A 20,175-nucleotide genomic window follows, 5' to 3' on the forward strand; every position below is an offset into this window, starting at 1 on the left:
AATCCCAGCTACTCAGGAGGCTGAGGCAGGAGAATTGCCTGAACCCAGGAGGCGGAGGTTGTAGTGAGCCGAGATCGTGCCATTGCACTCCAGCCTGGGAAGCAAGAGCGAAACCCCGTGTCAAAAAAAAAAAAAAAAAAAAAAAAAAAAGAAAGGCGCTAAGGTAAAAGAAAGACTGAAGATTCATATATATTTGAATTTTGAAGCATTTTATGTTAATATGAACTTAGTTTAAGTCTCTTTCTCAATTGACAACTTAAATTACCATATTAAATTACTACTAGTTATATCCTAAAATGAAAAATTCTAAATTCCAAATTTTTATATTATACTACCACTTAAGAAAAACAGGTTAAAAAAAAAAAATAGGAGGCTCCTGAGGTAGGAGGCTTCCTTAAGCCCAACAATTCGAGTCCATCCTGGGCAACATAGTGAGGCACTGTCTCTAAAATAATACAATAGAAGTTTACTATTTTGTAGTTATAAACACAGATGTGCATTTTGTCATTCTAAATGTGAAATAAGAATGAATAAAATGTATTGGCTGGATACGGTGGCTCACACCTGTAATCCCCAGCACTTTGGGGGACCGAGGCAGGTGGAAGACCTGAGGTCAGGAGTTCAACATGGAGGTTGCAGTGAGCCAAGATCATTCCATTGCACTCCAGCCTCAGTGACAAGAGCAAAACTCCATCTCAACATTTTTTAAATAGGACGATAAATTTATACTGAAACAGAGAACCCAATAAACAGACTCAGGAAAAATGTCAATCCTATCATAAATCTGAAATAATGGCAGAACAAGAAAAGTGTAATTTTACACAATATATGTAAGAAAAATAATTCAATACCTATCCCACACAAAAAGAACAAAAATAAAACACTCCACAAAACCAAAAACAATGCAGGTGTGTGCCACTACGCTCCACTAATTTTCTGTATTTTTGCAGAGATGGGGTTTCACCATATTGGCCAGGTTGGTCTAGAACTCCTGACCTCATGATTCACCCATATTGACCTCCGAAAGTGCTGGGATTACAGGCATGAGCCACCGCACCTGGCCATAATTTTTATTATCTTATAATATTTATTCTTTTTTTCTATTGAGACAGGGTCTCACTGACACCCAGGCTGGAATGTCAGTGGTGCAATCATAGCGCACTATAGCCTCAATCTCCTGGACTCAAGCAATCCTTCTGCCTCAGCCTCCTAAATACCTGGGACTTACAGGCACATACGACCACGCCAGGTCATTTTTTTTTTTAAGTAGAGACGAGGTCTCATTACGTTGCCCAGGCTGGTCTGGAACTCCTGAGCTCAAGTGATCCTCCTGCCTCAATCTCCCAAAGTGCTGAGATTACAGGCATGAGCCACCATAGCCAGCCAATAAATTTTATTCATTCTTATTTCACATTTAGAATGACAAAATGTACATCTGCGTATATAACTACAAAATAGTAAACTTTTATTGTATTATTTTTAGAGACAGTGTCTCACTATGTTGCCCAGGCTGGACTTGAATTGTTAGGCTTAAGGAAGCCTCCTGCCTCAGCCTCCTGAGTAGCTGGGACTACAGGTATGCACCATGGCACCTGGTTCAACTTATTATTTTTATAAAGAGAATATTTACATCAACTAAGCACATTTTATCTCCATCTAAACATTTTAGTAGAACTTAAATAAAAATTTGATTAAGTCCCAATAAGCTAATATTTCATTTGCAACATTTAATTTTATAGAATTAACTAGGTTTTACTATATGGAAAGGTTTTCTTTAACATAAAATTTATAAAACATACTTGCAACATAAAAATTTTTATGTCACAGAGATGAACTTTGTAAGAATAAGAAGCCAATCATGGAAATGTTCCCATGATCATAATCAGTGGTTCTTAAAGCTCAAAAGTACCAAAGAAGCAGAATTACAGTTCTGTAGTACTCCAATTTGGTCTCTAAGAACACAGCCATATTGACATCTAAAACAAAGCCTTCTTTACCCACTCAGAAAAATAACTACAGGTAAGATTAAATCTGTTATAATCAGGAGGTTCCTCAAGAATTTAGGCTGGTGGGTAACCACCTCAATGGAAAACTTAGAACAAAAAGATTACCTCAGCAACTTTCGGAGGCACCCCATCCCCAAGCACTTCTCGGATGAAGCAGTGCTGGCCCATGTAATATGAGAGTCCACAGGTCCTCTTGAAGGCATCCTTCAGTCGTTTTAGCTCTACATCTGTAACTGCAATTCCGAAACAGAAGACGATGGGTAAGAAATCAGGCAGGAAAAGAAGTCTCTCATCATTTTTTTTCAACTTGGTTCCTAAGAAAAATTGAGGCCAGATGCAGTGGCTCACACCTGTAATCCCAGTACTTTGGGAAGCCAGGGCAGGCAGATCACTTGAGGCTGGGAGCTCAAGATCAGCCTGGTCAACATGGCGAAACCCCATCACTACAAAAAACACAAAAATTAGCTGGATGTGGGGTGCATGCCTATAATCCCCAGGATTTAGGGGAGGCCGAGGCACAAGAACCACTTGAGTCTAGGAGACAGAGCTTGCACTGAGCCGAGACCATGCCACTGCACTCCAGCCTGGACAACAGAGCAAGACTCTGTCTCAAAAAGATAAATAAATAAAAAGAAAAAAAAGAAAAATTGGCAAACATTACACTTCTCTTTTGGTTAAGTAAAACAAACTCAATGATATTTAGTCATAATGGTCATTTTTTCAAATCTAATTTTAAAAAATAAGTGTAAGGGCTGGGCATGGTGGCTCACACCTGTAATCCCAGCACTTTGGGAGGCCAAGGTGGATGGATCACGAGGTCAGGAGTTCAAGATCAGCCTGGCCAAGATGGTGAAACCCTATCTCTACTAAAAATACAAAAAAATTAGCTGGGCATGGTGGCACGTGCCTGCAATCCCAGCTCCTCGAGAGGCTGAGGCAGAGATTGCAGTGGGCCGAGATCGCACCACTGCACTCCAGCTTGAGCGAAAGAGTGAGACTCCGTCTCAAGGAAAAAAAAAGTATAAAAATTATCATTACCATTACTATTATTACTATTATTATTATTATTATTATTAGAGATGGGGTCTCCCCATGTTGCCCAGGCTGGTCTTGAACTGCTGGGCTCAGGCAATCCTCTTACTTTGGCCTCCAGAAGTGCTGGGATTATAGGCATGGGCTACCATGCCCAGCCAAAATTCTTAACCTTCAGTTTTCAAAAGACAAAACTTTAATGTAAGCATACAAATTTTAGGCAGGGACATAGAAGAAGTATCAAATATTTCAAATTAGCAGGTAAGCTAAATGCCGTTGGATTCTGGCATTAATGTTTCCAGCAGCAATACATTAATCTCCCTTGTGATAAAAACTGTATGATTTGTACTTCTTAAACACATCTCTATCCATGTGGAGAACAGTCCTCAAGTTTAGCTTGGGTTTTGTCATTATTTACAAAGAAAATAATTCATAAATAGATATTAACAACCTAAAATTTTCAGATACTCATTATCAAAAATAAAAAATTATTGAGCCATTACTTTATGCATTGAAAACTTTTTTTCACTGTCTAAGACAATCTCTATCTATAAGGACAAAGAAATAAATACCCTTTACTATTACATGGTCAGTACCACAGTCACAATGGAGGCACAGAAATGGTACCTTGGCCCATGCTAGAGAAAACAGAGAATTCTTCCAGATGAAGAAGATTACATTAAATTTTAAAGGCTAATCCAAGCAAAATGAACAAGAATATGCTGGTCAGAAATCACAGTTTACTTCAAAGTACGATGACGTATAGAAAAGTATGGTAAAAGTATCTTCTTACTAAGGCAGAATAAGCCAGTCATGGAGTAGCAAGTGATAAACCTACAGAGGCAGCGAGACCAAGTCAGAGACTCTGTCCTATCATTAGGAAGGGACATAGTCAGATACAACTCAGATAAAAACTGTAGGTAGACAAGAAACAAGACACAGTGAGATATAATTTTGATAGCTCACTCTATCAATAATATAGAGAACAGAAGAAATCTGGAAGCCTGCTACTATAAGAAAAGGAGCTAAGTTTGGGAAATATAGAGAGGGTCAGTAGAACTCAAAGCTAGACTGAGAGTAGAAGCAGTACTGGAGAGTTTTTTTTTCTTTTCTTGAGACAAAGTCTCGCTCTGTCGCTCAGGCTGGAGTGCAGTGACGCAGTCTCAGATTACTGCAACCTTCACCTCCCAGGTTCAAGCAATTTGCGTGCCTTAGCCTCCCAAGTAGCTGGGACTACAGGTGCCCACCACCACACCTGGCTAATTTTTGTATTTTTAGTTCCACCATGTTGGCCAGGCTGGTCTCAAATTCCCAATCTCAAGTGATCTGCCTGCCTTGGCCTCCCAAAGTGCTGGGATTATAGGTGGGAGTCACCATGCCCAGCCAGAACTGAGAAACTTGAAGGATGATGTTATCATGTAGACAGAGAATATAAGAATAAGTCAGGAGGCCGGGCGCGGTGGCTCACGCCTGTAATCCCAACACTTTGGGAGGCCGAGGTGGGTGGATCACGAGGTCAAGAGATCGAGACCATCCTGGTCAACATAGTGAAACCCCGTCTCTACTCAAAATACAAAAAATTAGCTGGGCATGGTGGCGCGTGCCTGTAATCCCAGCCTCTCAGGAGGCTGAGGCAGGAGAATTGCCTGAACCCAGGAGGCGGAGGTTGCGGTGAGCCGAGATCGCGCCATTGCACTCCAGCCTGGGTAACAAGAGCGAAACTCCGTCTCAAAAAAAAAAAAAAAGAAGAAGTCAGGAAAAAAGGTGATAAACTTTTTTTTTTTTTTTTTTTTTTTTTTGAGACGGAGTTTCGCTCTTGTTACTCAGGCTGGAGTGCAATGGCGCCATCTCAGCTCACCGCAACGTCTGCCTCCTGGGTTCAGGCAATTCTCCTGCCTCAGCCTTCTGAGTGGCTGGGATTACAGGCACGCGCCACCATGCCCAGCTAATTTTTTGTATTTTTAGTAGAGACGGGGTTTCACCATGTTGACCAGGATAGTCTCGATCTCTTGACCTCGTGATCCACCCGCCTCAGCCTCCCAAAGTGCTGAGATTACAGGTGTGAGCCACAGCGCCTGGCCTGATAAACTTTTTTAAGGACACTGAATATGGGAAACCTTGGAAGATGCAATGGGGTTTTAGAATTATAAGTATAAAGCTTAAGAGAGGTTTGACAGGAGTCATCGGTATAGAGGTAGTAATTAAAACCATGAGGAAAAAGCATAATGAGACATACCAAAACTAGAAGAGGCCAGTGTTTGTAGTGTCTACAAGAGGAAGGAAACAGAGGGAAAAACTAAGAAAGATGAAGAAAGTTGATATGGAATAGTCAGGAGAACAGAAGGAGAAGCAGAAGAGTGTGCTCTCCAAAGGCCAGGAGAAGGAGACTTACCAAGTTAAGGCAGAAAGGACCGGCGAAGACAAAGACTAGACCAGGCGTAGTGGCTCATACCTATAATCCTAGCACTCTGGGAGGCCAAGGCAGGAGGATTGCTTGAGGCCAGGAGTTAGAGACCACCTTAGGCAATATAGAGAGACCCTGTCTCTACGAAAAACAGAAAAATTAGCCACCCATGGTGGCACGTGCCTACAGCTACTCAGGAGGCTGAGATGGGAGGATCACTTGAGCCAGGGAAGTCAAAGCTGCAGTGAGCCATGATTGTGACACTGCACTCCAGCCTGGATGACACAGCAAGACTGTCTCAAAGGAAAAAAAAAAAAAAAAAAAAGACTAAAGAGTACTTGGCACACAGCTAATCAATTCAATAAATGCTTGTTGTATGAAGGGAGGGTTCATGGTTCAGCAACATGTAGAGCAATGATAAAACAATAAGAACTGCTAGTTCAATAAGTAGCTAGAGAAAAGTATGACTATTATGTACTTTATTTAAAACTAGATTCATATTAACATTTGCAATTGAAGGAGGTAACTTTAGCTGCTAGAATAAATGGCTTTAGTAACAAATTAGGTTGCTCATAGTCCAGTAGAGGAGACAAGAAAATTAAACATTAGAATAACATTAGAATAATATATATTATTAAACATTAGAATATTAGAATATTAATTAATCTGATAGATTACCTATACAGTAGTATAGGTAATCTCCTATACTCTGTTGATTACAGATTATTTGAAGGACTACTTGGTAATATGTTTTTTAAGAATAAATAAATAATTGAAATAACAGGAGTGTCACTTCTGCTGTAGTCACAAAAAGGCACAGATTCAAGCAGAGAGACATAAATTACCCTTCCCAGTGGGAGAAGTGACAAAGTCACACCGTAAGCAGCATATGGGGCCGGGCACGGTGGCTCATGCCTATAATCCCAACACTTTGGAAGGCTGTGGTGGGTGGATCACCTGAGTTCAGGAGTTCAAGACCAGCCTGGGCAACACGGCGAAACCACATCTCTACTAAAAATACCAAAATTAGCTGGGCACGGTGGCATGTGCCTGTGGTCCCAGTACTTCGAGGCTGAGACAAGAGAATGACTTGAATCCAAAAGGTGGAGGACACAGTGAGCTGAGATCACACAATTGCACTTCAGCTTGGGCAACAGAGGGAGACTTTGTCTCCCAAAAAAAAAAAAAAAAAAAAAAGCATATGGTATAAGAGATACTGTAATGACCATCTCTTGAAAATATAATCTGCCATATATACAAATACTAAATATTATGTTTGAATTAGGTTTTCTTTTTTCCAAAGGCATTTGAAGAGTCCCACACCATATACTCCCCATTTAAAGACTTAGAAATCCTCCTGTAAGACAGCTTATATACATAAATACTAATGACAATTGTACTTCCACAAAAAGGGAGTGCTACTAAAGAAGTTAGCTTTACCATAGTCAAACCAGGCCAGGCGCAGTGGCACACCCCTATGATCCTAGCATTTTAGGAGACAAAGGTGGGTGGATCGCTTGAGCTCAGGAGTTCAAGACCCGCCTGGGCAACATGGCAAAATCTCGTCTCTATCAAAAATACAAAAATTAGCCAGGTCTAATGGTGAATGCCTGTAGTCCCGGTTACTTAGGAGGCAGAGGTGGGAGGAGCACATGAGCTTGAAAAGTCAAGGCTGCAGTGAACTGAGATCACACGAGTGCACTCCAGCCTGGGCAATAGAGTGAGACGCTGTCTCAAAATTAAAAATATAACAATCAAACCATACAACTGTCCTTCAGAAATACTAAACCATTATAGAGGATGTCTAGGCAAAGCCAGAGACAATTTCAAGATTTAAACTTCCAACCTAACACCTTAGAAAAGGTACAAAATCAACTGGGAGGAAAGACATAGAACAAAGCCATGGTGACCTGCTGACTCACTAGGGGAGATCAAAATCCTATCTGTACTACATCCACGGGCACCATTTCAAACACTGGGACTAACCTAGCCTCAGAGAAAAAGGAGGAAGAGAGGAGATTGTGACCTATTCACAAAGAAATTCAGTATCTATGATTTGTTCAAAAAATAGAAAAGGAAAGAAAAAAGGAAGGGCAGGAGGGAGAAAGGAAGGAAGAGGAAAGGAGTAAGGAAAAAGGTACTCCAAAGCAAAATAGTAAAAAAAACTAGGCCAGCTCTGAGTGACTCCCTGACTTGAGGCTCTAGGGTCTGTCCTAGAGCCTTTCTTCCTAAGAGTTTAAATGAAAACTTTTTCTTCTCCCATAGTCAACTTGACTTTTATAATGAAGAGCTATTTAGTAAGGGAATGAATATGCTGTCCCTGGAAAAGAAAATCCAAAACAAAACAGAGCTAGTTATAACTGTTTTGCCACAGTCTTTTATAAAAAGAAGAGGACAATGTATAATCTATAAAAAAAATTCATTTGCAAAAATTCATTTATAAGGAAGAGCTATGAAGGCTAATTCTGGGGTGAGTATGGTGAATCACACCGGTAATGCCAGAGCTTTGGGAGGCGCAGGCAGGAGGATCATTTAAGGACCAACCTGGGCAATACAGTGAGACCTTGTTTCCAGGAGTTTGAGACCAACTTGGTCAACATAGCAAGACCCTGTCTCTACCAAAAAATTTAAAATTAGCTGGGCGTGGTGGTGTGCACCTATAGTCTCAGATACTCAGGAAGCGGAGGTGAGAGGATTGCTTAAGCCCAGGAGTTCGAGGCTGCAATGAACTATGATCAAGACCCTGTCTCAAAGAGAAAAGGGGGAAAAAATAATTCTGTATAAATATCTTCGAAGCATTCAACCTTGGATTTCAAATATTTAATTCCATCTTTCCAATACTGTAGTCTATATACCATGTGTATTCATTATCTATTGCTCCTAAAAGGTAGTTTTTTTTCTCTTTTCTTCAAAAATTCGTTTTCTAAAAGGTAGTTCTCAATTGCACTTTGCCTATAAGCATACTATTACTTCTAGCCTGTGACATTAACTTTCTTCATAGCTATTTTAGAGATGGGGTGTCAGGCTGGGCACGGTGGCTTACACCTGTAATCCCAGCAGTTTGGGAGGCTGAGGTGGGCAGATCACCTGGGGTCAGGAGTTCAAAATCAGCTTGGCCAACATGATGAAACGCCATCTCTACTAAAAATACAAAAATTAGCCAGACATAGTGGCACATGCCTGTAATCCCAGCTACTTGGGAGGCTGAGGCAAGAGAATCGCTTGAACCCTGGAGGTGGAGGTTGCAGTAAGCCAAGATTGTACCACTGCACTCCAGCCTGGGTGACAGAAAGAGACGCCATCTCAAAAAAAAAAAAAAAAACAGACACGGTCTTACTATGTTCTATGTTGCCCAGGCTTGACTTCAATTCCTGGGCTCAACTGATCCTCACACCTCAGCCACCCAAGTAGCTGAAACTACAGGCATGCACCACTGTGTCACGTACTTCCTAGTTATTTTCAAATTGTACTTTTAACTGATTTTTTTCAACAAGCATTTATTAAATGTCTACTATGTCAGACTTTTTTTTTTTCAGACGGAGTCTCACTCTGTCAACCAGGGTGAAGTGCAATGGTGCAATCTCTGCTCACTACAACCTTCCCCTCCCCAGGTCAAGCAATTCTCCTGCCTTAGCCTCCTGAGTAGCTGGGAGTACTGGCACATACCACCACATCCGGCTAATTTTTGTATTTTTAGTTTCACCATGTTGGCCAGGCTGGTCTTGAACTCCTGACCTCAGGTGACCCGCCTGCCTCAGCCTCCCAAAGTGCTAGGATTACAAGCATGAGCCACCACGCCTGGCCATCAGGCATTTATTAAATGTCTACGTATCTCAGTCAAGATGAGTAATAGTCTCTATACTCTAATACTTCAAAATTTAGTAAAAAAGATAGACACACAATAAAAATAACTATAATACCAGATAGGAAATATTAAAGTGAAGGTATTACAATGGAGTTTCAAAATAGGGAGTAATTAGGAAAGGCTTCTAAGAAGTAGTGATTCTTAAAGAATAGGGGTTCGACTGGTTAAAAAAAAAAATAAAAAGGAAAGCGGCATTCCATGCAGGGAAAACACATATAAAAGAATACACTGGCATGGATTATCAAAGAATTGCAAGTAGTGCAATATAAATGAAGGGTATAAGAAGCAGAGCTGTCAGAAATGAGGTATAGGAAGGTATAAGAAATTAAGAAGGTATCAGAAATGAGGTTAGAATGATAACGGGCAGACAAAACAGAACCCTGACTTTACTCAAGAGGATAATGTCCTTAGCTAAATGACCACACTTTTCAGTTTCCCTTGCAACTAGAAATGGCCAAATGAAACGTAGTAGAAATGACTAGGGGGACCTCCAAGAAGGCTTCTTAAAAGGTAACAGCCGGCAAATGTCCTTTTGCCCTTAACTCTTCTTCCCATCTGGGACTCAGATATAATGGCTGCGTCTCCAGCAGTCATTTTACACATCTATATTTGAGTGAACGTCAAAGCTGTAGGCCATACACTAAGGATGGCGAGGTCAAAAAGATTTTTAAAAGCCTAGATGACCATGAAACCGCCATAAGACCCTTGGATATCCTATCTCCAGATTTACGTGTGAGAAAAACCCTTATACCTTAAACTATTATTTTGTTTAATATACATTCAATAAACCTAACTGGTAAAGGTACGAGTTTATGGATGGACATTCTAAGCCATGTTAAAAATCCTTTCCTGGCTTTAAACAAAGAAGTAATAATCAGGTTTACATTCACACTGGTGTCAATGCAATAAACAGACTGGGAAAAAGTCAGAATACAGGTATAAAGACCAGTTGAGAGGTTACTGCATTTGTTCGGACAAAAGATGAACTCGAAGGCATAGTCTCAAGTGATCCTCCCGCCTCTGTCTCCAAAGTGTTGGGATTACAGGCCTAAGGCATAAACTCAAAAGGGAGGTAAGATCAAGCGATCAAGTTAACTGAACAGCGTTCACCGAATAATTAGCTATCAAAGGACAAGAAAGAAGAAATGATCTTTGATAACTTCAAGCTGTCTGCTTATTTCTAAGATATAGTCAGTGCTACTGATGAAGATAAGTCTAGAAGAGAATTTGAATATATTACACTGTATTTACATTTCTATTATGAACTGAACGTATGTGTCCTCCCCTCAAATTAATATGTTCAAATCCTAACACACAGTATGGCTATATTTGGAATAAGGAAGCAATTATTGTTAAATAAAGTTATAAGGGTAGGACTCTGACCTTACAGGATTAGTGTTCATATAAGAAGAGACACCAGAGAGCTCAAGTGCTACACAGGCACAGAGGAGATGGCATGTGTGGATACAGCGAGCAGGAGAAGCTCTCTTCTGCAAGCCAGGAAGAGAGCCCTCACCAAAAACGAAATCTTGTTGGAACCAAACCTTATTTCCAACAGCAAAGAACATTTCTGTCATTTAATCATCCAGTCTTTAGTATTTTGTTATGGTAGCCCAAGCTGACTAATACAGTTTCTACAGTACCAATGGTAAATACACCAACTCCTCCATTCTAATTTAGATACAGGCTAGGCGCGGTGTCTCACGCCTGTAATCCCAGCACTTTGGGAGGCCAAAGCAGGTGGAACACTTGAGGCCAGGAGTTCGAGACCAGCCTGGCCAACACGGAGAAACCCCACTTCCACTAAAAATACAAAAATTAGCCAGGCATGGTGGCAGGTGCCTGTAATCTCAACTACTTGGGAGGCTGAGGCAGGAGAATCGCTTGAACCTGGGAGGCAGAGGTTGTAGTGAGCAGATACCAAACTACCGCACTCCAGCCTGGGCAAAAGAGTGAGACTCTGTCTAAAAAATAATAAAAAACAAAGAAAATTTCGATAATGTATGTAAATGGCTTTTGCAAAGTCATATGAAGAGATCAGAACTCACTGTCCATGAAAGAAAAATAAAATTATGTACTTAACAATTGCACAAAACAAACGTAAGAGAACAGCAAAATACTCATTGTCATCTCTAAACTCTTAGCAGTTTCTTTGAACTATACCAGTAACTATTAACCTTTTCCACAGTGACACAGAATGAATGTTTTCATTGCCATGAGCGTTCCCTATATTCTAGCTGTAACTACACTCTTTTTACTTCCAGTCAGTAAACCATATGCATGCGTGAAATGCATGAAATTAAATCCATTTTTGTAAAGGTAAGCTTTTTTCTTAAACAAAGTTCAGTACTTTATTATTACTCATTATATGGTATAAAACATTTCACAATAGACTACAATACTGGTGTTCTATTCTCCTAATATATACTGCTTTGTATCATAACTTTTTTTCAAAGGTAGTATTTGTCTTATCTCTTCAAGTATATTTTAAGTCTCTTGAGAGCAAAGACCAAGTCTATTCTTCATCTCTATTTCTCTTAAGACAGCCAAGGCAGGAACATGCATTCAGACTGCTGTTAAAGGATAGGAATTACTCTTTGAAAAGTTTGGTTCCAAAGGCAAAGAGGAAAATTTAACAACATCTGAATCAGAGGACAACAACAGAGGTAAATAAACACTGCGAAATCCACCTTTCACTGCCAAAGTGGGCGAAGAATTTACAAACCTAGGACAAGAAGAAATTGTATGATGCATCAAAGAAAGCACAACCAACATATTTGTAAATCTGCTTGGTGCAGCTGATCTGAAATGAATTAACCTACCAAAAGGCTCTTTGGTAGGGTCCCTGCTAGAAAAGTTACTGCAAAGCCACTTCAGGTAGATGATAAAAAGCCAGATGGCACATCTCAGGCAAGAGGGAGCCTACAAACCAGCAAGTTTTTTGCCACTGGTGACTGTGCCAAATGTCCATGAACAAATGAATCCAAAAAGTATAACATAAGGCCAGGCATGGTGGTTCACACCTCTAATCCCAGCACTTTGGGAGGCCGAGGCGGGCAGATCACTTGAGGTCAGGAGTTTAAAACCAGCCTGGCCAACATGGTTTGCCCCATCTCTACTAAAAATACAAAAATTAGCTGGGCATAGTAGTGGTACCTGTAGTCCCAGCTACTTGGGAGACTGAGACAGGAAAATCACTTGAACCCAGGAGGTGGAGGTTGCAGTGAGCCGAGATAGCACCACTGCATTCCAGCCTGGGCAACACAGTGAGACTCTGCCTCAAAAACAAAAACAAAAAAGCATGATACATTCTTATTATAGAATACTTTTCAGCCATAAGAAGGAAAAAAAAGTGCTGATATATGCAACAACATGGATGATGTTCACAGATAATACACTAAGGAAAAGAAGGCTGGTTAAAAAAAAGAGTAGATGCTCTATGATTCCCTAAGTTCTAGAACAGGAATAACTAATCAATGATGACAGGTCAGAACAGCCATCACCTCTGCAGATGGGGTAGATTTACTGGCAAAAGGAACAAGTCGACTTTCACAGGTTTTAGAAATGTTCTGTATCTTGTCAGAACACCAACTTTTGGATTTTAGGATATAAAAATTTTCCCTCCCAAAAAACCTCTAAGGAGGCTGATTGCTGGAATGGTAAAGACCTCTGAAAATCCATTCTTACCCAATACAGGAGCACCCAGATACATAAGGCAAGTTCTTAATGACTTACAAAGAGACTTAGACTCCCACACAATCATAGTGGGAGACTTTAACACCCCATTGTCAATATTAGACAGATCAACCAGACAGAAAATCAACAAGGATATCCAGGACCTGAATACAGACCTGGAACAAGCAAACCTAATAGACATTTACAGAACTCTCCACCCCAAATCCACAGAATATACATTCTTCTCAGCACCACATCACACCTACTCTAAAATTGACCACATAATTGGCAATAAATCACTCCTCAGCAAATGCAAAAGAACAGAAATCATAACAAACAGTCTCTCAGACCACAGTGCAATCGAGTTAGAACTCAGAATGCAGAAACTAACTCAGAACCGCACAGCTTCATGGAAACTGAACAACTTGCTCTTGAATGTTGACTGGATAAACAATGAAATGAAGGCAGAAATAAAGATGTTCTTCGAAACCAATGAGAACGAAGACACAACATACCAGAATCTCTGGGACACATTTAAAGCAGTCTCTAGAGGAAAATATATAGCAATGAGTGCCCACATGAGAAGAAAGGAGAGATCTAAAATTGACACCCTATCATCAAAATTGAAAGAGCTAGAGGAGCAAGATCAAAAAAACTCAAAACCTAGCAGAAGACAGGAAATAACTAAGATCAGAGCAGAACTGAAGGAAATAGAGACACAAAAAACTCTTCAAAAAATCAATAAATCCAGGAGCTGGTTTTTTGAAAAGATCAACAAAATAGACAGACCACTAGCCAGATTAATAAAAAAGAAAAGAGAGAATAACCAAATTGATGCAATAAAAAACGATAAAGGGGATATCACCACAGATTCCACAGAAATCCAAACCATCATCAGAGATTATTACAAACAACTCTATGCACATAAACTAGTAAACCTGGAAGAAATGGATAAATTCCTGGACACCTGCAACCTCCCAAGCCTAAACCTGGAAGAAGCCGAAACCCTGAATATACCAATAACATGGTCTGAAGTCGAGGCAGCAATAAAGAGCCTACCACCCAAAAAAAGCCCAGGTCCAGATGGGTTCACAGCTGAATTCTACCAGACATACAAGGAGGAGCTGATACCATTCCTTCTGAAACTATTCCAGACAATCCAAAAAGAGGGAATCCTTCCCAAATCATTTTACGAGACAAACATCATCCTGATACCAAAACCCGGCAGAGACTCAACAAGAAAAGAAAATTTCAGGCCAATATCCATGATGAACATAGATGCAAAAATCTTCAATAAAATACTGGCAAACCGATTGCAACAGCATATCAAAAAGCTCATCCACCATGATCAAGTAGGATTCATCCCGGGGATGCAAGGCTGGTTCAACATACGCAAGTCCATAAACGTAATTCACCACATAAACAGAACCAAAGACAAAAACCACATGATTATCTCGATTGATGCAGAGAAGGCTTTTGACAAAATTCAACAACCCTGTATGCTAAAAACCCTCAATAAACTAGGTATTGACGGAACGTATCTCAAAACAATAAAAGCTATTTACGACAAACCAACAGCCAATATCATACTGAATGGGCAAAAACTGGAAGCATTCCCTTTGAAATCTGGCACTAGACAAGGATGCCCTCTCTCACCACTCCTATTCAATATAGTACTGGAAGTTCTAGCCAGAGCAATCAGGCAAGAAAAAGAAATAAAGGGTATCCAAATTGGAAAGGAGGAAATCAAATTGTCTCTATTTGCAGATGACATGATTGTATATCTGGAAGACCCCATCATCTCAGCCCAAAATCTCCTGAAACTGATAAACAACTTCAGCAAAGTCTCAGGATACAAAATCAACGTGCAAAAATCACAAGCATTCCTATACACCAGTAATAGACTTCAAGAGAGCCAAATCAAGAACGAACTGCCATTCACAATTGCTACAAAAAGAATAAAGTACCTAGGAATACAACTAACAAGGAACGTAAAGGACCTCTTCAAGGAGAACTACAAGCCATTGCTCAACGAAATAAGAGAGGATACAAACAGATGGAGAAACATTCCATGTTCATGGTTAGGAAGAATCAACATCGTGAAAATGGCCATACTGCCCAAAGTAATTTACAGATTCAATGCTATTCCCATCAAGCTACCAATGACCTTCTTCACAGAACTGGAAAAAAACACCTTAAACTTCATATGGAACCAAAAGAGAGCCCGCATAGCCAAGTCAATTCTAAGCAAAAAGAACAAAGCGGGAGGCATCACACTACCGGACTTCAAACTATACTACAAGGCTACAGTAATCAAAACAGCATGGTACTGGTACCAAAACAGAGATATAGACCAATGGAACAGAACAGAGGCCTCACAGGAAATACAACATACCCACAACCATCTGATCTTCGACAAACCTGACAAAAACAAGCAATGGGGAAAGGACTCCCTGTTTAATAAATGGTGTTGGGAAAACTGGCTAGCCATGTGCAGAAAGCAGAAACAGGACCCCTTCCTGACACCTTACACCAAAATTAACTCCAGATGGATTAAAGACTTAAACATCAGACCTAATACCATAAAAACCTTAGAAGAAAATCTAGGCAAAACCATTCAGGACATAGGTGTAGGCAAGGACTTCATGACCAAAACGCCAAAAGCAATGGCAACAAAAGCCAAAATAGACAAATGGGACCTAATCAAACTCCACAGCTTCTGCACGGCAAAAGAAACAGTCAGTAGAGTGAATCGGCAACCAACAGAATGGGAAAAAATTTTTGCAGTCTACCCATCTGACAAGGGGCTGATATCCAGAATTTACAAAGAACTAAAGCAGATCTACAAGAAAAAAACAAACAAGCCCATTCAAAAATGGGCAAAGGATATGAACAGATACTTTACAAAAGAAGACATACAGGAGGCCAACAAACATATGAAAAAATGCTCATCATCACTGGTCATCAGAGAAATGCAAATCAAAACCACATTGAGATACCATCTCACACCAGTTAGAATGGCGATCATTAAAAAATCGGGAAACAACAGATGCTGGAGAGGATGTGGAGAAATAGGAACACTTTTACACTGTTGGTGGGAATGTAAATTAATTCAACCATTGTGGAAGACAGTGTGGCGATTCCTCAAGGACTTAAAAATAGAAATCCCATTTGACCCAGCAATCCCATTACTGGGTATATATCCAAAGGATTATAAATCATTCTACTACAAGGACACGTGCACACGAATGTTCATTGCAGCACTGTTTACAATAGCAAAGACCTGGAACCAACCCAAATGCCCAACGATGATAGACTGGATAGGGAAAATGTGGTACATATACACCATGGAATATTATGCAGCCATCAAAAACGATGAGTTCACGTCCTTTATAGGGACATGGATGAACCTGGAAACCATCATTCTCAGCAAACTGACACAAGAGCAGAAAATCAAACACCGTATATTCTCGCTCATAGGCGGGTGTTGAACAATGAGAACACATGGACACAGGGAGGGGAGCACTACACACTGGGTTCTGTTGGGGGGAAATGGGGGAGGGGTGGGGGGTGGGGAGGTGGGAAGAGATAGCATGGGGAGAAATGACAGATACAGGTGAGGGGACGGAAGGCAGCAAAGCACACTGCCATGTGTGTACCTATGCAACAATCTTGCATGTTCATCATATGTACCCCAAAACCTAAAATGCAATAAAAAAAAAAAAAAAGAAAATCCATTCTTCTAAAAAAGCAGCAAGCGTACTATCAGAAACTGTCAAAATCCAACTTTTTCAGAATTCTCCAAATCAATCAAATGCTTACAGTAATCCAAGGAGCTTTATTCAAGAAAAATGACCGAGCTGGATGCAGTGGCTCACACCTGTAATCCCAGCACTTTGGATGGCTGCAGCAGATTAATTGCTTGAGCCCAGCAGTTTGAGACCAGCCCAGGCAACATGGCAAACACCTTCTCTACAAAAACTACTAAAATTGGTGGCACATGCCTATAGTCCAAGCTACTCAGGAGACTACGGTGGAAGGATTGCTAGTGCATGGGAGGTCAAGGCTGCAGTCAGCCATGATCACGCCACTGCACTCCAGCCTGAGTGACAGATGATTCTCTCAAAAAAAAAAAAAAAAGAAAAAGAAAAATGGCTCAACCTGTTTAAAAAAAAAAAAAAGCAACATCATTGTGGTGTTTTAACATGTTCTATTCCCATCACCTTCTCTCCAGCTATGCAACAGCTTTGAAAATCAACAATCTCCCTAAGCCCTAAAAACCAACAGTCAGGCAGCCACTGAAGGAGGCAGAATGGGTTTAGGGCTTCTTAAAAGAAGTGTCAATATTTGACCTATTTGGTAGCTCACTAAAAAGTTCCACTCTCTCCTGCTGAGCAGTCTAGTAAGAAAAAAGAAAAAAAAAAAGTTCCACTCTCAAGGTCTGTTTTCATTGTATCTGGCTTAGAGTTTACTCTGCAAATAAAACTTTTTCCCCAGCATTCTTCAAGAACAATCAGTGAGAATTGTACAACTTCACAGCTGCCCAAGAAAGCATTGCCAGATGGGGCTAACAAGAGGTTAACCAAAAAACTTAAAAAGAAAACCTGGAAAACAGCAAGTCCACAAGGGCTTTGAAAGGCTCTGACATATTCCTGGAAATTTAAAAGGCCACCTGCATATGGAGAACTGTGCATATGCTCCAAAATACCCGCGTCTCTCACTCTGGCTGACCTTAAAGCTCCCCACAAGCAGGAAGTGAAGGCTAAAGCAGAGTTGTAAACTGACTGTACGACTTTGAAGGCACATTTGAGTAGTATAGAATCCTTCAGTCAAGGCTGAACTTACAGGTTTAAGGAATTTAAAACAATCTCTGACCACTAAGATAAATAAGTACACACAAAAAAGAATAAATACTTTAAAAAACCAGTCCAAGAAAGTCACTAAGCAAATAAATAACAGCAGGAACAACAACAAATAGCAATAATAAGCCCCAAGGTAGGGAATCCAATTTCCAGAGCTGCCATACTACGTACTTAAAATGTCTCATTTTCAACAAAAAATTGCAAAGGCATTCAAACAAGAAAATGCAGCCCATACTTTGGAAAAAGGGTATTAAATAGAAATTGTCTATAGGCAAGTCCAGATATTTGATTTACTAGGTAAACGCTTTAAATGAACTATTTATAAACAAGGTCAAAGAAGAAAAAAAAAACCTGTATCTAATAACCAAGTATGAGAACACCATTTCACCAAGTGGAGAATATCAACAGTGAGATGAGTCAGAAATTATAAAAAGAAGGGCCAGGCGCGGTGGCTCAAGCCTGTAATCCCAGCACTTTGGGAGGCCGAGGCGGGTGGATCACGAGGTCAAGAGATCGAGACCATCCTGGTCAACATGGTGAAACTCCGTCTCTACTAAAAATACAAAAAATTAGCTGGGCATGGTGGCGCGCGCCTGTAATCCCAGCTACTCAGAAGGCTGAGGCAGGAGAATTGCCTGAACCCAGGAGGCGGAGGTTGCGGTGAGCCGAGATCGCGCCATTGCACTCCAGCCTGGGTAACAAGAGCGAAACTCCGTCTCAAAAAAAAAAAAAAGAAATTATAAAAAGAAACCAATAAGCAATTTTGGAGTTGAGTAGTATGAGGTTGAAGTGAACTATGAATGCATCACTGCACTCCAGCCTGGGCAACAGAGAAAGAACTTGTCTCAAAAAAAAAAAGAAAGAAAAGAAAAGAAAGAAATTCTGGAATCGAAAAGTACAATAAATGAAATGAAAAAAAAAATCACTGAGCTCAACACAGATTTGAACTTGCAGGAAAAAAAAATTACGAAACTTGAGGATAGTCAATTTAGATGATCCAGTCTGAGGAACAGAAAGAACAATAAATGAAGAGGCCAGGCACTGGCTCACAGCTGTAATCCCAGCACTCTCAGTGGTCCAGGTGGGAGAAATGCTTGAGACCAGGAGTTCAAGACCAGCCGGGGCAACACAGGGAGACCCCATCTCTACAAAAACTAAATAATAATTAGGCAGACATGGTGACACACACCTATGGTTCCCCCTACATGGGAGGCCAAGGCAGGAGAACTGCTTGAGCCCAGGAGTTGGAGGCTACAGTGAACTCTGATGGAATCCCTGCACTTTCCAGCCTGGACAACAGAGCAAGACCCTGTCTCTTGTGTGTGTATATATATATATATATATATATATACACACACACACACATTTCAATATATGCATAATCATACATCTCACTTACTGACAACTCCCAGTTCCTAAATACAAAAGGACAGAATTCCCTAAGAGTACTTTTACCTCTCCAGGTGATTAATAGTAGTAGTTAATATCAATAAACACTCTAAGGCTACAGCTGAATTAATCTCTTAAAAGGGTTGGATGACCTAGCAGTGAAGATTATTCATATTCTCAAGCATTAGCATTTAGATACTTTTTTTTTTCCAGACAGAGTTTCGCTGTTGTTGCCCAGGCTGGAGTACAATGACGTGATCTTAGCTCATTGCAACTTCCACCTCCCAGGTTCAAGCGGTTCTCCTGCCTCAGCATCCCAAAGAGCTAGGATTACCAGCATGTGCCACCACACCCTGCTAATTTTGTGTTTTTAGTAGAGATGGGGTTTCGCCATGCTGGTCAGGCTGGTCTTGAACTCCTGACCCATCAGGTGACCCGCCCACGTCTACCTCCCAAAGTGCTGAGATTATAGGTGTGAGCCACCACACTGAGCCCTAGATACATTTTTAAATGACTTTTCCCATTTAATTATGATTCTGCTTTATCTAGCATTCCCATAGTATTGTTTCTACTACTATTTTAATTGCAAATATAGAGTACTGTAGTTATACCATGGCTTAATTTTCTGTAAGCCACCACCCTATGAACCTAATTATCACTTATAACATTGTTTCTATGGAAAAATAAGTTTTAAATTGAAGATAAACTTTTGAACACAATCCAGGTGGCATGTTCCTGTAGTCCCAGCTACTGGGGAGGCTGAGTGGGGTGAATCATTTGAGCCCAGGAGAAGCAGATGGCAGTGAGCCAAAATTGTACCACTGCACTTAAGCCTGGGCAAGAGTGAGATTCTGTCTCAAAAAATCAAAAATAAAATAATAAAAGTTAAAATAAACACAATCTGTACAGTACTTTTAAACTAGGCTTACTCTCAGATGACAA

At 40.4% G+C, this 20,175-nt stretch overlaps 1 protein-coding gene across 5 annotated transcripts in view; it reads right to left on the reverse strand.

Annotated features, from left to right (window-relative positions):
- USP32 (ubiquitin specific peptidase 32) overlaps positions 1-20,175 on the reverse strand; it is a 248,004-nt gene that overhangs the window by 188,315 nt on the left and 39,514 nt on the right. For all 5 annotated transcript variants that reach the window (XR_012514504.1, XR_012514506.1, XR_012514505.1 and 2 more), the window contains exon 2: positions 2,112-2,239. Coding sequence is in view for 2 of the 5 variants with exons in the window: in XM_039475926.2 (XP_039331860.1) it covers positions 2,112-2,239 (128 nt within the window). In the remaining 3 variants the exon portion in view is untranslated. The remainder of the gene's footprint in view (positions 1-2,111; positions 2,240-20,175) is intronic.

This window comes from Saimiri boliviensis, chromosome 17, assembly GCF_048565385.1.
Source record: "Saimiri boliviensis isolate mSaiBol1 chromosome 17, mSaiBol1.pri, whole genome shotgun sequence".
Lineage (NCBI taxonomy): Eukaryota > Metazoa > Chordata > Mammalia > Primates > Cebidae > Saimiri > Saimiri boliviensis.